Genomic DNA, 17,832 nt, shown 5'->3' on the forward strand with positions numbered 1-17,832 from the left:
CTCCGGGCGTTAAAGCTTTCGAAGCTAACGACGTTAATGGACGTTAAATGTAACGGAGGGCTAATTATAACGACGTGTACCGGGTTATATTTTTCCCTCGTTGTAACGCAGTCCGCGGGCGGTTATGCCGGCGTGCTATAAACTCGCGACATAATGGCGTCCCCGCGTTCGAGCTAAGTGTCGCGTATAGTGCCTCGCACCTGCGTTGCACTCGGAGAAAAAAAATAGCTCTTATCATAATTTACGGTTACTTTTGACGGCGACCATATTTAAGATTATTATTACATATTATTGTAACAGCAATGATTATGATAAAAATAGAAATCTCGACTGTAATTTTTCTCGCCGTTCAATTATAGAGCCGAACCTTCTCCCCTCGGCTCTTTTTCTCCCCCTTTCTTTTTTCTTGTGTTTACCGGCTCTTAACGAGCCTCGGTAATTTTGATTTAACCGCCGCATGCGCAACCGCAACTTTTCCGTTAGCCGCATTTTACCCGATTCGCAACGTCAATAACGCCACGCGCTCTTGGAAACTTTCCAAACTCGCTCGGCGCTCTCTGCATACCGCTCCGGGTTAATTCCAATTTATAGTTTACCGCGCAAAACCGCATGTAAATATATGCGAGCTCTTAAGTAGCGGCGTCCCTGGCTCGGACAGGTCTTTTATGACGAAATTTGTCTCTCGCGGAAAGAACGCGCGCGTCTCGCGTTCACCTTCGCACGTTCGACGATTTCCTAGCGATTGTTGATTGATCAATTATCCTTTTCCTCTTCTCACCGCAGCCGCTGGAACAATGGCAATGATGTCATTGTGATCGGCTAACGATGATATACGAGGTCAGTGTGTCGTTATTAGCTCAACCGCGTTGCAATAACCCGCACTCATTCGATATCAACGTCAGTGTCATTCAGGTCGACTCGTCTCCGATCTAATACCCTTTTGTAACCCAAATATCAATAAAAATGCAGTTATTGTAACAAACATCCATCTTTTATCCCGTGTCCTCGTCTATTGACACGTGGCAAATCCATTCTGCCGTGCACTGTTATTCACGCAATCCCATTCTATAAACGTCGGATGCTACGTACAGCGACGTTGTTTAATAAGAGATGAGCTTTCCGCATGATGGAACTCTTTCAATTTTGATCAGAGCGGGCGTTGTTCGGTGATACCGTAAAAATGGCAATCGATGAGGAAGAAATGCATTTTATTTAAAAAATAAGTCAGTTAGTTCATTGTTTGCATACGAAAAATATTATAAATATTATAACATTGTACGAGATAACAAAATATGAAATCTTTTTAGATATAAAGGGTATTCATTTCGGGGAAAAATATTTTTATTCATTGATATTACGTGTGTACTTTATCGTAAAGAGCTTTGATATAAGACAGATGATTAATTGATTGTCCATGCATCGATGCGATAATCTATTAGGATTTCACAAGGTGTTTCTTAAGTGATGTCCAAAACTCCAGGAAATAATTTCTTGGACGACTTTAAAGAAAAAATGAACATAGGTCCGGAAATGCTTTCCTTGAGTGATGGGCCTTTAAAGTTAAAGAAAAATAAAAAAATTCTATGATTATTTTTCATAATTTTTAATTGAAGACTCTTAATCGAGGCTCAGAAGTGTACGCTTCGTAGACATAAACATTATGTTTACGATCTTTACAACAGAATTGATCGATTTCTATTCGAAATATGTCCAGAATTTTTGAAAAAATACGACAGTCAATGGCCAAAAGAATTCAAGCATGTATAGTTGTGCGAAGTGGACATTTCAAGCGTTTAATTTAATTAAGTTACTACTCGTTAACATTATTATTCAATTAAAAATTACGAAAGATAATCACAGGATTCTTTCATTTTCCTTCAATTTTGAAGGCCCATAACTCTATAAGGGAGCATTTTCGAATCCATATTCATAGGAACTTTTTTCTCTAAAGTCGTCCAAGGAATTATTTTCTGGAGTTTTGGATATCACTTAGGAAACACCCTGTATAATCCTTTTTACGGCTGTATAAGACAAGCGTTGCCTCTTTCTCAACTAATATACGTGCCTTTGATGACGGTAACTATCGGCACCAGGAAGATGGGTTAGGCTACCGGTGTGATGGAGGTTATCAGCGATATTACACTACACGCTGCTTTGGCATCTCACCGTAGTAGCTCGTTCGTCGCGCGCTCTCGATAATGGACGGGGCAATACGACGCATAGTATGCGTCGTAGTGCATAATTTACGCGCAAGCCACGACGATACTCGGTTAGATGCCTTTCTGCAGGTCAGGCATACTCGTGGACAACCCTTCAGGAATTTCTAATCGGTTATACCGCTACGCGATATACACCCGGCGTGAATTCGCAGGCATTCCATCTCTATCGCGCTTGTCAGTTATTAATGCGGCGTTTAAATACCAAAGTACTGTAGATCGTGTTTACACTCGACGTTGGAATTCGATAGAGTTAGTTTGTAAGATTTTAACTTTTTCAGTCATTTTAAAAATTACAGGGTATTTCTTAATAAGTGCGAAAAATTTTAGGAGATGATTCTTTGTCGCAAATTAAGGGGGATTTTTCATATAAACAGTAAAAAGTGTAATAAAAAATTGAATAGGGGTTGCTAGTTTCATCCCCTTATAACAATACGGGAGGCTGAAAAAATATTAATAAATAACCTTTTTACTAGTAGAAAATATCCACCTAATTTCATTTCTTTCACTTGTTCCAAATTTGAGAAAAAAATAAAAACCTAATTTTTACCCCTATTTTTGGAGGAGTGTAATTCCACAGGAAGGGATGTAGGAGTATATGTTTATATGAAAAACCTCCCTTAATTTTCGACAAAGAATCATCTCCTAAAATTTTTTGCATTTACTAAGAAACACCCTGTATAATTATATTTATCTATTTATTTTAAGTTTCTTTTAAATTGTAAATTTTAATACAAAATCCATTACAATTATCTATGAAGACTTTCAAACTTACTACGAACCTTAGATATTCCCTATTCTATCAAATATCTCACCGCTTGTTAAATATAGAGCTAATATATCAAATAAAAGGGTTAAGTGCTATGTCTCCTCGCGAGATAGAGATCGGATACGATCTTAAGATTCCTCAGAACAGGATCGGGACGAATAGATGTTATCGCACTCACGCAATTCAACGTATCGGATCCAAGATTCGAGAGTCCCAATCGCAATCTCGATTTACAGATTATACGCCAAGTTCTGGTCTTTCCTCTCGAAGCTAATGTAGCGTCCGTGTAGTAGACGTCCTCGTTTGGAGATCTGCTCGTTTAACTCACCGGGATCGGGTTGGCCCGGGCAATTCGACATGACACTCTCTCGAGAGCTACGCCTCCCCGGGGACAGTTAGCCAAACCAACGGCGATGTGCAAGACCGATATCCGGTGACCCGCGTGCGTGGAACGTCGACCATCCGAGTAACTATACGCGCGTGGATACGCGCATTAACGGTATCGGCAATTAAGGTAATGGCCGGATAATCGTCGCGCTCGATTGCGAGAGGAATTTTCGAGTTTCCGAACCGTGCGGCTCTCGCGTTATAACGACAAAAGCCGTGTCCCTAATGTCCTCCGATGTAACTACATCTTTAAAATTTCGCCCGCGACCTCATCGTTACGTATTACATAGACGATTGAATTATTATTGCGTTATCGCACACGGTACCTGAGCACCTGCATGATGCGAATAATGTAATACGCGCGTCTTAATTAAGTTACGCGCGACGATACATCAGCCATGATCGGTGATTATTTTCATTCCGCATAGATTGACCCCGAGATAACATTAGAATTATTGATGCCCGTTAATGCAGATGCGAATTGCACACGTGTATCTAGATCGAGTTACCGAGGATGTATAGTATTACAGGTGCACGTGCTTTAATAGGGCCACGATTAGCTTAATCGGTCTTTATGGCTCCACCGCAGGGAGGTGTCTTAATTGCGCAATGATACTACACAAAAAAAAAATGCATGCCGTTTCGTAAAATTGCAGCTAGCGTCATTATCTCGATGACGGTCGAGATCCTAATGCACGAAAACGTCGTCCATTTACATAATGGTTAAAACTATAAAAAAATGTATCACCTGGAGATAATTAATTACCTTTCGATTGATCCTTTGTGTTATTACCATTCTCTTGTATTGTGCATTAATCTAAATAAACTGATATTAATCAGTCGAAGCACCGATGTAGTTAACCGTTGCGTGTGGTAATCGAAATGTTACGTTGAGTAATTAGCGGCAAGCTCAGGTATAATCAATCAAGCGTCGTCCGCGAACAAAGCGGCGATGCATAAATACGCGAACAAAATTATATCGCAAGCACGCCGACGTAAATATTTATGCACGTATTCATTATATATACACACACGTATATGTATATGTTTAGCTAACGTTCATAAAACATCGGGCGCGTACGCATATTAACGTTTTAAGTGCGCGATACGTTGATAAAATCAACAATTAACGTAATAACATCGCGCGAAGCTCGTTGCGCGTCTGCATAGCCATATATACGTATATAAAAAAAAGTCACGTTTGGATTAACTGCGAATGCGATCGTTCATCTTGATTCGAGAGAGATATTCGCGCGCCATCCGGACATTAGTCGACGCGGAATCGCGACACCTAAATACATTTGTTTTTAGCCGCGCGCCCATATTCGGCAAATTTGCATGTCGTAACGCGCGAATTCCGCATCGTGAATTTTAATCGGATTTACCGATGTAACGAGGTTACGTCACGCGCCCTTCTTTATTATCCCCCGGCCCTTCGGTGTACGACGCATTTTTCTATTCGGGTTTCGAGCTCGCTGCGGCGGATCTGCGGCAATTTGCGTCACTCCAAACGACAATTTGCGCGCGGGCGACTGGTAACTGATTAGTCGCTTTCGCATTGATTACCGGTCGCAAGCGGCCCGGACGAAATTTCGATCACGTAGACGTACCATCTGTATGCATCCGGTCGTTTCGCACATACGCGCATTAGCGAGGATTTTACACGTGTGTACACAACGTGCAAATGTCACGACAATGACTCCTCCGATCAAAACTATGAGTGATCAATAAAATCGACGCACTACTCACTGCATGCTGGATGCTGCGGAGCTTGCCGGGACGTCCTTCAAGATCCTTGCGCGGTGAAATGTAACACCTCATTCCATTGAACTGCAATGGAAAACGTCATTAGCGCGAAGCGTATTGTGCAGCGAAGTTGTGTTAAATGGTGACGTCGCTAATTGTATTAATATCCGGAGAAAACACGGGTGAAGGGATGAAGTGTAAATCTACCTTATATATGATGGTCGTTAATTCGTTCTCTCTCTGGGAAAGGAAGAACGATCTTTCGACCGATATAAATCAACGTCGTTCGCGTGTAGTAACTTTCAAGTATCCTTCCGAGCAAAAATTATTGGCAGGCGAAAGCTGCGTGTATCCCATTTGCGCCGATGTGGCTATAGGAGAACCGCTCGATGTATCTTGCTGTTAAACCAGGATATCTCACAGGATGACGCGACTGACGTGACTCTCATCGCCGAGTCGAATCGTCTAGGGAACTATCAGATCATATTTACGACAACTTAGCGAACCAAATTTTCGATATTCAGTCTCAATATTACAGAGAACGAGATTAAAAAAAAAAAATAAAATTGCACAGTTTAAGAAATTTTTCTTATCTTATAATTATTTCCTCGGATTAAATTTTGCGTTTGCTGCTATTTTGATCACGGCAAATATTATTACTCATTTTAATGATGACAAAACTACTTTCATACCTTTGATAATAAACTGGCGCGTATAATAATGGATCGTGAAAACAGCTGCGCGTACTTAATAGCGACTACGCGTTAAGCCGAAAACACCATTTTCATCAGCACCCATCCAGCCCCCATAAACCTCTAACCTCTGCCATTGTTGACGAAGAAGCGTAAACTTGCTCCGGAGGTCTGATGGGCCACTTTTAGGGAACGCGGGCTGAGTAGCCACTGTGCTTTCGCAGTGTGTTACGTGGGTGGGCTGAAGGATAATGGAAGTTGTTCGTGTATCGTAATCATCATTAACTTTACTGCCACGAATTCGCGCATGTGATTACATATAATATGCATCTTACATTCTTATATCTCTCGCATGAGATTCGTTGTATCTATTCTGACGCGATCTTGCCTACTGCCGTATTTCGTGATATTATAATTATTAAAAATAGTCATATATTCGTATTTCGTGCTTCATTACATTTGTGATTTAACACATTCTCGCATCTCATCATTTATGAAAAAGATGTGCTTATTCAATTTTTTTATCATAATACGATCTATTTCTCATACATCACGAGATTCTCGTGTTATCTTCTTTAATACAAATAAATTGGAACATTTGTCTGCAAGCTTTAAATCGCAAGATAAATGAATTGGACTTTGCACAAAGTTATCGGATATTCTTGTCAGCGTAATCCTTGCACTGCTTAGATGGTCTGTGTCTGCCGTAGTATAATTTAAATGGATCTACTTCATATAATGAAAACCTTAACAGATGAAGTCAATCTCTTTTTGTTATATCATTTTCTTGATTGTGTTCATAAATCTATTCAATCTATTTCCGCCTTGAAAAATAATTTTCTTAAATAAATAAATAGGAAATATATATATATATATATATATATATATATATATATATATATATATCATATGTTTGCACAAGTGAATAATTTTATAATTATTGCCATAGAAAATAATTGTTTAAATTATTGAGCAGGTAGTGTCAAAGTTTATCGAACAATTACATAAATTGTTTTTTTCTTCTACAATTCGAACAGGATGTATTCACACACTTTAGTAAAATCATATATTTCGTTTACTATTTGGGACGAATTCAATCTCATTGAGTTATTCCGGACTAGGACTCGTATTTCTTCCGGATCGTTTTCCGGTTCTCTTGTCGCCTCCATAGTTTTAGCCGCTTCATTTCCTTTTATTATTTCCCCTTATCCGCAAAACAAGGGTGATGCGATCGGGGATTCGTGCCGAATAGTTGTAACATGCTTGGAATTTCGTATTTTTTTTACGAAGAGCAGAATTCTGTCCAGAAATGGCTGCGAGTATTATTTTTTCTTTAACAATTTGAGCGATAATTCTTCGTGATATTACTTTTTTTACGCTTCCATATTTTTCTTTAATATATATAATTTAAAAAGCTAGTAAATAAAAAAATACAAATTTTTAAATAAAATTATGGGATTTTTTTTTCTCTTAATAATTGATGGCCTAAGATTTTAGTTCTCATATAAAATCTGCTATTTATATAAAGTATGCCGAAGTATAAAATTATTGACAAATTTCATTTGATCACTATGCATCTCTGATAAATCTAGTATTAAGTTAAAGCACGTCAAAGCACGATTAATTAAATTTCTTTTTAAAGATGTCGATAAATATACATGTAATATATACATTGTAAATTTGTTTGATAAATATAACACATACTTTGTAATTTTGTTCGTGTCAAATTCTTTTATATAATCGGATATTTTATCTTATACATTATTTAATTATACATATATATATTTTCTTAATTTTAAGATAAAAAAATGATAAATTAATAAGATAAAAATGTGCAGAAGTAAGCAGATATTTTGATAAATAAGATAAATGGAGAAGCATAAATGGTAACGTGATGACACCACGTTTCAGCGGATATACCGATAAAAAAGTTAATCTCTTCTTTTATTGGTACAAAGGAGACATAAAACCAGAAGCAAAAATAATGAAAAGTATACAGAGAATAGGAAATACGAAGGAAAAACTGTTGAAGGATTCACATGCGCGTTATTCGCATAGGTAGCTTTGTTTCATTGAATGGAAAGCAAACTAAAAAATGTAAAGTAAAAAATTCATTAAAAACAATGTACTACGAAGGATATTGGATTAATAATGATAAACTTGGCTTATCTAATCGAAAACGGATCATCCATGAAGAGTCACATTAAATATTCAACTTGTGCAACCTGTATTAAAAATAAGGGCATAAAATATTTCTTGCAGTTTAATCGATAGAACGTAGCTATCATTGAGTTGTACAAACAGTTTCTCTGAACTTTTTCCCGTGGATACTTCTTCAGTATCAAAAACATTCCATTTTATTCAATGATGATATAAGAAAATGTAATAATTGTAGCGAATTTTTTGCCTCTTTTAGATAAAGATCGCACGATAAAGATCCTGACATATTTGAAACATTTTTAATTTTCCTTATCTGTCATCGATGACACGAGTATAGGACATCGAAAACAGAACGATATTAGTTTTTCCGGCTGCAAAGTAAACCGAAAATCGAAATAGAGGAACATCCCGAATACCTGAACTACACGGCATGAAAAATAGGCGAATTTCTCCGCTCGCTCATCGTATCGCGTTTGTTTTGCCTAGCACAAGGTAAACAATAACGTAAATAGAGGGGTGGACAAGATAAACGAAGATGAGACGGGTGGAAAACGGCTGAATCGATTCACGAACAGTCGAGTCGTGTCGACTCGACACAGCCCGATAGTCAGAGGAGGTAACTCGCTTGCTTTGATGGTAGTTTTTAGAAGTCGAGACCCTTCTGTTTAGCGATACGATCTTCGGATCACTGACTTGGAAGTATCGTCCATCTAGTAATCGTATGTCTTTTCAAACCCACGCAGCACTTTCCGGTCCTACCGAAGGCTTATTGTGGGTATACTTCTTCAGATCTCACGGAAAACATTATGTAACGTATAAAGCACGTTGTGAATACATCACGTCTCGAAATATGCAATGGCGAAATGCACGGGAGTTGTGTTTGCATTTAAATATTATTAAAGAAGCGCATACAGTTACGATCTCTACGAAAAAATATGCGATAGGATAAATATTTTTCTCTCGTCAATATTTCCTTCCGCGTGAGATCTTCTCGAGTCCAAAGAAAATTACACGCATACACGGAATAAAATGTGACAAATTTACGTCGCAATAAAGATTGCAATAAACCTGAGAGCTCGAGTTGCTCTCCCGATGCGATGATCCGAGAAGAGATTCGCGATATTGAACGATTGAAATTCCTACTCCGGAAGAAATAAAGAGAATTGCGTTAAACTCATCAATTTCGCGTCTCTCGGAAAATGATAGAGTTAAGTGATGGAAAGAAGACTCGGTGATCTCTACCTCATCTGATGTAGAAGGAAATATTTCTCGCGAAGTCAAACCAAATTGACACGTCGAATTGAAAACTCCGCGGGAAAAATCGATCTTAAGGACGTTTGAAAGATCCTGCTCGCGTATCTAATACGAGCGAATTTCACGAGAGCATAATTTACGTCAAGTATATTTTTGCAAAAAGAAAGAAAAAGAGAAAAATAGCTCAGTTTCATTCCGCGCACGTATAAAAGCTTTCCTCCGACACGGAACACGTAGGTTGGACAAACATTTTTTCACGAATTAAAAAATCGACTTTTAAAAAACGACTTCATCATATTCGGCGACGACGGGAACTATATTTCTTTCTCATCTCGTCGGTAGCTTTTGAAAAATTTTTCTCTTTCCGCATATCACGCGCTATCTCACGTATCCGTCATCCTCTCGGCCATCGCATCGCTGTTCGATATTCCCTCTGGCTTCCGGCGCAGATAATCAGCGTAACGCGATTTGTTTTTCCACATCCGTGCCGCAATCCCAGTTCAGTCGATGTCTTTAGTGGAGATTTGAACAAAAAAAAAAATTCGTTGGAATTGTGAACCGAACGCGAGAGAGAGAGAGAGAGAGAGAGAGAGAGAGAGAGAGAGAGAGAGAGAGAAACGCGGGATAACGAGGGAATTGCATTAGAGCGCGACTGTACACGTTTGCGATAAAAGTTGTGCCGTTGCAACCTCCGTTCGTTCACGTAATTACCAATTATATTTTACTTGACAGAAAACAAAAAATGCAGAACCGTATTTTTCGTAGCAGCAATCAATTCGGACGAACCATTACATATGACGGAATTCTGAGAGCTCGTGAATTACATTGCCTTAATAGGAGGTCGATAGACAAACATTTCAGCGCGAAAGAGTTGCAAAAGTTTATTTCATTTCGAAAAAATGCATCGTCCATTCGTGTAGTTAAGCAAAAGGGATTCGCGTAAAAGTATTTTAGTCGAATTAAGTATCGGCTTTTATGAGAAACTTTTAATATCAATGACTGCCTCTCTCCATTCATGTTAATTACAGCCGTGTTATTCCAAGTTTGATCTCAAGTTACAGTGTATTTCCCGGTTAGCCAGTGTGTTCTCTGGAAACTATTAACTCGGCGTGAAACACGCGCACCCTTATCTACCGCTATGTAAACCTTATCAAAAACATCGTATAAATGCCGAATATACGATGGAAATCTAAAGCTTATCCGTCATAGTAATCTTAATTATTATTCATGAATCTTAATGATTGTCAAGCTGTTATTATAAATTTATTCTAAGAAAGCTAATCGGCAAAGTCTTGACGCAGAAAAGTTATGTCTTCTATCTACGTCTTCCTGAATTAATTTCGAAATATCTTTTCTCTCCATAACAAGAGAAAGAAGGAAAGGAGGGAAAGAATGACTGTAATCCGCCCTACAACTATATATCCAATGTCCGACGTGCTCCCGTTGCATGCTGTTCCACTTTCTCATCTAATACAACAGGACAACTTCGCGAATCAGTCGTCATTTCGGTGCATGTTGACCGTCTGATAAAAAAAAAGAGAGAGAGAAAAAACTCTATTCCGCACATTTTCCCGCTGTAACGGCCAGATAGAAAGAGGCGTCATAAAACAGTCAACGTTATTCTCTACGTGCGGCCGCCGACGACATGCATCTCTGACTCGATGCGATGTACTATGACTAGGTACATAGGAACGTGTGTAACCGGCATCTTGATACAGGCTCCGGGAGCGCGTGATGACTAGCGCGAGAAAGCAGCGGGTGGAACCCACCATAGATTGTCATTATCTCGCGAAACGGTTGGAAAGAGATAAAAGGGAAAAAAGGACCAAGGGATGCTCTCTTACCGTTCGCCAGTTACCGCGGTATCTGCAGTCGCGGTCCGACGCTCTGAGTATGAAAAGTTACATACGTGCAGATAGGAAATGCAAGCCCGCCCCCGCGCGCGGCGGTGACGTAATCTACGGGGACACCTACATTTTTAGTCTGTCTTCAGAGCGACATGCGGGAGAGAGGATGCGCACCTCTCTATTTACTTTCGCGCGACCGAGAGCAAATAGTCGCGACTGTGCGCGAGATCGCCATTTTTAAGCTCGACAACCGTCGTAAACTCGTGTAATCGATTTTTTTGAAATTTTAAAAATTGGAAAATTTACAGGAATATTGGAAACCCTTGGGAAAAAATAATTTCCCCAGGGAGAATAAACTGAACAAGAAACGTCAGCGGAATAGTTTTGTTAATTGCGAAATGTATTCAACGTGGAAAGAGAGAATTTTCGATCATACATTTTGGTAATATACGTGGAAGAATTCTGCAGCAATTGCAAAAATTCTAAAGCTAGAATAATCATTCGCATAATGTGGAAAGCTACGTCCCTCTCATATAACAGAGGTGCAGTAGCAAATCTGTGGCGCGTTTCTAATTAACTCTAGCAGCTACTTCGATAACAATATCAGGTATCTTTGATTACATTGCGTGTACAAATATTTAGCGCAAAATAAAGTTGCAACAGATAAAAATGATGAAAAAAACGGAGTAAAGTAAGTGGAAGATTGCAGTTGAAAGACAGAAAGAGAGACAGTTCGATTTCTGCGAAAGTTGTTTAGTAAATATACTTTACAGATTTAAATTTGGCTTCCTTTGCAAAAGGGTTCATGTAAATTGCATTCACGTATGCGTTTTGAGAGCGGAACGAAAACGGTCGTTTTGCGAAACGAGTTTCTTATTTCTGAGACAGAATGCTTGTTTCTTCCTTTTGGATGCGTGCAGCTTGAAATTAGATTGGCGAGAGGAGAAATCGTCTTTGATCGAGAGAGGAATCTTTCTTCTCAATTCACGAATCTTCCGAACGTGCGAATAGCGGGCAACCGCCGTTGTCCATTTTCATCCAATTGTCGGAAAGCCGTTATATATGTGCGTCCTAATAAAGAACGATTGGAATGGCGAAACGTGCTGGAACGAGCGGAATTTCCTCGTGCGGCGTGCGAAACAAAAACTTAAAACGTGACGCTAGTCTACGTATCGAACGATGGGGAGAAGAGAAAGGCCCGCGAACAGAGGGGGTGACTTTCCGGCGCAGGCTATAATTTTCGTTGTCAACGAGTACTCGATACAAAAAGGAGAGGAAAATGCACGGCGAGTTAATTATTTTTCTCCGGACCGCGTTTCCGTTCTGCGAAAGGGAGATATAAATTCGCCTTCGCGTCTTATAATTCAAGAGATCTTTTGATTCGGTCAAAGTGAGAAAAATGGGCGCCTCGTAATTGGTGAGCTCGAAGGGATCAAGAACCACCGACGGTTGCATTGTTCGAAGCATATTGGGTCTTCATATTGTCGTGTTCGATAATATACTCAATATTCTTTTTCATGAAATTAATAAATTAATAAAAGCTTTTTGATGAAATTAATAAAGGGAAATTTTAATAAAAGGTAAATTCTAAATTTTTATATGATTTTCTAATTTAAAATATCTAGGTTTTTTGTTACAGATTTTGTTTTGTAAATGATATATCTTTGTTGAGAAATTTTTCTCGTAGATGCTACGCGAAATAATTGAGATGATTATTACTTGTTATGATATTGAGGATTAATTTTACTTGATAAAAAAATAATAAAATATAACTTCTAAAGAACTTTTCTCGTAATTCTTGCACACATAGTATTATTTGTACATACATTATCAATCTTTTTTTTTTTTTTAATATATATAAATTATTTTTCAAATTCTTTTATTTGTATGTTTTCAGATACATAAAAAAAATTTTAATTAATTTGTATATTGATATAGTAAAATAAAATTAATAAACAAAATAAAGTGTAATAAAAAATAATTCTCTATAAAGAATTAATTAAATTAATTTAATTTTTGTTAAACTTTGTCGCGTTTCCAATTAACTAATAATTACAGAAAGACTGTAGAACTTTGCACATCGACACAGAGAGATAAATATTTTCATATTTAATTTACATTATTGCAAATAAATAATTCGATATTTATCACATTTAATAATTTGTGTGTTAAATTATTTAAATATATTAAAATTATATATTAATATATCGTGATTAAGTAATGTTTATGTGTCTCAAAAATCAAGTTTTTATTTTTTTAAAATATATTATCCTAAATTTAGAAATGTTTCAAATAAGCTTGATCATATCATTACATATTATACATTATATTACATTATAATTATACACAATAATTATTAGTTAAATATTTTGTATATTAAATGTTTTATATACAACATGTTGAAACCAATATCGCAAAAACATTCAAATCTATTATCTATCTATTATCTACTATCTTATATCTGTTATCTTTATCATGTTTTGCATTGTAAATATGAATAAATATCTAGTTTGAGACAAAAATGGTTTTCTGTCGTGTATGTATATGCGATTGCGATCGAACGCTGATTCCGTATCACAAATATATTCGCGAGATGTCTCATCGTATAGAAGCGCGAAGATTTGTTTGTGCTAAAGCAAACTGTTGACAATTGTATTCTTCTCTCTCTTTTCCTATATTTCTCGTATATCTACATCCTTTCGCAGTCCACCGATTAGATAAATAAGTTGCAACTGCTATTATTCCTTTGCAAGCGTGCATAAAGTCAGTCGTTACTACGTTACCTCTTACACAGAATTTCAAAGTCCGTATGTTACGTGTATTATCTGTCATACTCTCCTTTATTCAGCTATGGAATTTTATTATGAAGTCAAACATGATTTTATACAAACGTGCGACACAACTGCTTGTAAAATTGCTGTTCATAAACATACGAATAAATGATATGAAGAGACGCATTCTAAAAGAAACAATAAATGCTATTCAGCTCGACTAAATTAAAACTCACTTTAAAAATGTAACAATTCAAATTACTGCATTATTTTACTATTCCTCTTGAGATTTTGATCTAGAATTAAAATCCAGATAGTTAATTAGATATACCTATTCATAAATAGTAATTAAATCTAACCTCCTTTCATATAGTTTCTTTCCTTCTTTCGTAATTACAACTCCAAATTTCTTAAACACGGTTAAAAGGTACTCAGGAAACCTGAGAAAGTTACCGGCCCAATTTAACGGGAATGGGGTCGATGAAAGTCTCGAGAGTCACGATTTCTCATTTGATTGGACAGTGCGAAATCGAATCTCGACTATCGCGTTGTGGTAGAAGTACAGGCGAGTTTAGATTGCCGTAATACGAGAAGATTCTCGATCGACGCCTTTTCGATGGTTGGTGCTCCGCAGATATCTGTCAGGATTTTATTACTAGACTTAACCGAGCATCCCCCTCTCGATGCTTATATGGCTCTGTGTACGAATGCGTTTCTTCGATGCGGAATTATCGCTACGGAATTTCGAGATGAAATTTTATCTCCACAAACCTTGACTTTACACATGTATAAACGATATTGGTCGATCCGGCCGGGATAGTTGCTCTTTGCTCGTTAAATCAACTAATTTAACTCTGTAAATACCATACTGGTTCACCCAATTGGCCACGGCAATCTGCCAGGACCATTATGCTCGATCGTTAGTCGTGTCTCGCGATATATTCCTCCCGTAGAGATATATTATTAATCTGCCATTTATATTTAAATGTTTTTCTATTATTATTTAACCTGTTACTATCTTAAATCCATCCATCTCGCAATCAAATCATTAATTATTAAAAATATGTATAAAAAATCATAATAAATTTAATTGAAAATAAAAATACTTTTAATTATTTTTATTTTTATTTAATATTTTATAATATAAAGTCTTATTTTTTCTCTCTGTCCTTATCTACTAAATCTACTAAATCTACTAAATTGTGCAACGTCATTTTTCCGCAATTGCCTTATTATTCTTAGCATTCAATAATTTCCATTTAATTGTTCGATTTACCCTCCGTATATTTCTTAGAAGCAATCTCAGTCGCGACACAGACGTGAAATCTGGCTATAAATGCCTTTCTCTTTGCTGCATCTACATTGCTAGTTCCACGCTTTCTCTACCCTTTTTATTCCTTGTCCGCTATCGCGGACGTAACTAGGTGACAAATGCGAAAGGGTAGTTTCCCCTTTGCGCGCGAAGCGACTAGAGACGCGAGCAAGGTTAGCGTTGTTTCCCGGCGAATTCTAGGATTAAGAACTCTCATCTTGATAAGACTGCTAGAAAATGGTCGACACAATAGCGGCCGACAGGTGAGGCGCGACTGGATGGGAAACTTTTGGAGGAGATGTATCTTCCTCGGCGCTGCGACACCAACATGGGAAAATAGGGCACAACCCGAGATGCAGGAATTGATAATACCAGTGATACTTCCAGTAATCGGCTGCCAAAAGAGAAAAAGCAGTGAAAAAGATTCGCTAATATAGATGTAAATGTATATTTCAGCTTTTTAAAATTGCTAGTTAATCAAGATAATAGAGTGCCAGCATTGCTGGCTGCATTGCGGATAGTTTTTGTCGAAACAGATATTCTTGCCGTCAGTGATCTTTTATATAGGTGTCTTCATCTTTCCGGTTATTCTTGTGAAACGAACGATGGGATCGCGAGACGTCTGTACAACGTTTTGCAACACATTTCTCTCTTTTTCCTATCACGATTTTGTACATAAGACGATGAGAAATTTTCCCCTCATTTATACAGCAATATTTATTTAAGAATTGCATCAAACTAAAAATTTTGTAAAATTACGCGAATAGTACTATTGAAAAATTGGAAAATTAAAATGTAAAATTATATAAAATTGTAAATATCACATTAAAAAGTATCTGCACATTTATCGAGGCACTAAGACATATTTTACTGTTACTTTTAATGGCTGATGCTGCTTTTCACGTCATCTTAAGAAAAGAGAGAGAATACCCCTTTTCTCCAAGTAAAGATAAGATACGATTGTTCATCTTTAATACGCACCGACTGCTCTTATCTTATTGTCTCTTTAAGATCAACACATATACCTCAGTAACTGCTTTCTCATTTACCCTCTCTATGCTTCGCTTGCTTTGCAGATGAATTAACAGCTCCGACAGTTAGTCAAAATTTGCATACATTGTAGATAAATGCTTTCGCTCGCTTTTGCGAACACTGCAAACCGTGTGCTTTTGCAAATATTTTTCGCTTTGCATTTGACTTCATTAAGATAGTAAACTAATTAAGAAAGCATATTTTTTTTCAATATGTAATTTCCTGAACGTTTTAAGTTATAAAATAATTTTTAAATATCTCCAAAGGCCTAAAAAAATGATTTTAAAACGTTTGAAATCACATTTTTCGACTTTCATATATTCTTTTCTTTGAAACCAGTAATTCCAATACTATCATTTTCTAAATCTAAAGTTTAAAAATAAATAAATTATAATTTGTTCCGTTTAAAAATTGTGATTTTTATCAAAAGTTACAGACTAAAATCAAAAACCAAGTGGACCTTATTCAAACTAAAATTAAAATTCAGAAAATAAGAGAGAGAAAGAGAGCTTTTTTAACAAAAAGTATAGATTAAGTTGTAGAAAAAAAACATAAAAATAGTTTTATCACATGATTTCGTAACTGCATTCGCTCCCTTAAGAATCTTAGTACCCTACGTGCCATAGATTTCATTTAGATTTTAATCGGAGATTACAACAATTGTGAGAAGTCAAATAGAAATTTGATTTTAATTGCGGAGCTTCTCGAAACCCTTCCGCGGCCACCGGTTAATCGATTATTTAATTAATTGCGATCGAATTATCTAGAAATTCCGAAGACAGGGAGAAGCGCCGCATTTGGGAAAGGATTACAAGGGGCGTTCGCCCCTTACGGGATAAGAGCGATCCGAGAAGCTGCTCATCCGAGAAAGTAGCCCGCGCCGAGGACAATGGATGTAGCAGCAGGGCGATACTCGCTCCCTTGCGACAAAGATCTGTAATCCCACGCGCTTTTCACGCGCGTTCCAGAGAGGCGTTCTTCCGTTGTACGAAGTAGCGCCACGAAATTGATGATCGCTCCTTGGGGGACATAATCGTAGCCGCGAACAGCCGCGTGTCTGCGGATATAAAGCCGCAGAGCTCGATTGAAAACCATTCGCGGGGCGGGCAATGTAGATAAACCCAGCCACAAGAAGCTAGAACATGAATCGCTATAAACATTCTCGTGTGACCTTAGCAAGAGTGTGTGTGTGTGTGTGTGTGTGTGTGCGGGTCCGTTACGAATATATCGCGCAAAAGCTAAAGCGAAACCTCTTCGAAGGCGAGCTTTCATGTCCTATCGTGCGTGACGTACGTAGTAATACACCGAGCGTCCGTAAATGCCTTCGTTCCGCTAAATGGGCAAGTTTGCGCGAAACGAATCAAGTGTGTCAACTTTAAATTCAATCAAATAATTAATGTTGTAATAAATATAAAAAGATAAAGAAATCGAAATATATTAAAATAAAATAATAAAAATAAAATAAAAATAAAAATAAAATAAAAAAATAAAATAAAATAACACTAGCTTATTTTCCTTATCGCGATTTATGACTATTTAATCAAGATTTTTTTCAAAAAATTTTGATAATCGTGCTAAAGCATCGCTGATACATTTCATAGAAACGGATTCCCTTGCATAAGAAGTCAAGCGTCGCGCGAGCTGTC

General features: G+C 37.3%; 1 protein-coding gene across 3 annotated transcripts in view; it reads right to left on the minus strand.

Moving 5' to 3' along the window:
- Window positions 1-17,832, minus strand: part of LOC145964731 (zwei Ig domain protein zig-8) — a 125,087-nt gene that overhangs the window by 60,753 nt on the left and 46,502 nt on the right. For 2 of the 3 annotated variants that reach the window (XM_083087782.1, XM_083087776.1), the window contains exon 2: window positions 5,115-5,202. In XM_083087782.1, the coding sequence (XP_082943908.1) occupies window positions 5,115-5,193 (79 nt within the window). In that variant the 5' untranslated portion in view covers window positions 5,194-5,202. The remainder of the gene's footprint in view (window positions 1-5,114; window positions 5,203-17,832) is intronic. The other variant, XM_083087792.1, reaches the window with a different exon arrangement.

This window comes from Camponotus vicinus, unplaced genomic scaffold, assembly GCF_025532165.1.
Source record: "Camponotus vicinus isolate PSW18456_S1 unplaced genomic scaffold, iyCamVici1.0 SCAF_1, whole genome shotgun sequence".
NCBI lineage: Eukaryota > Metazoa > Arthropoda > Insecta > Hymenoptera > Formicidae > Camponotus > Camponotus vicinus.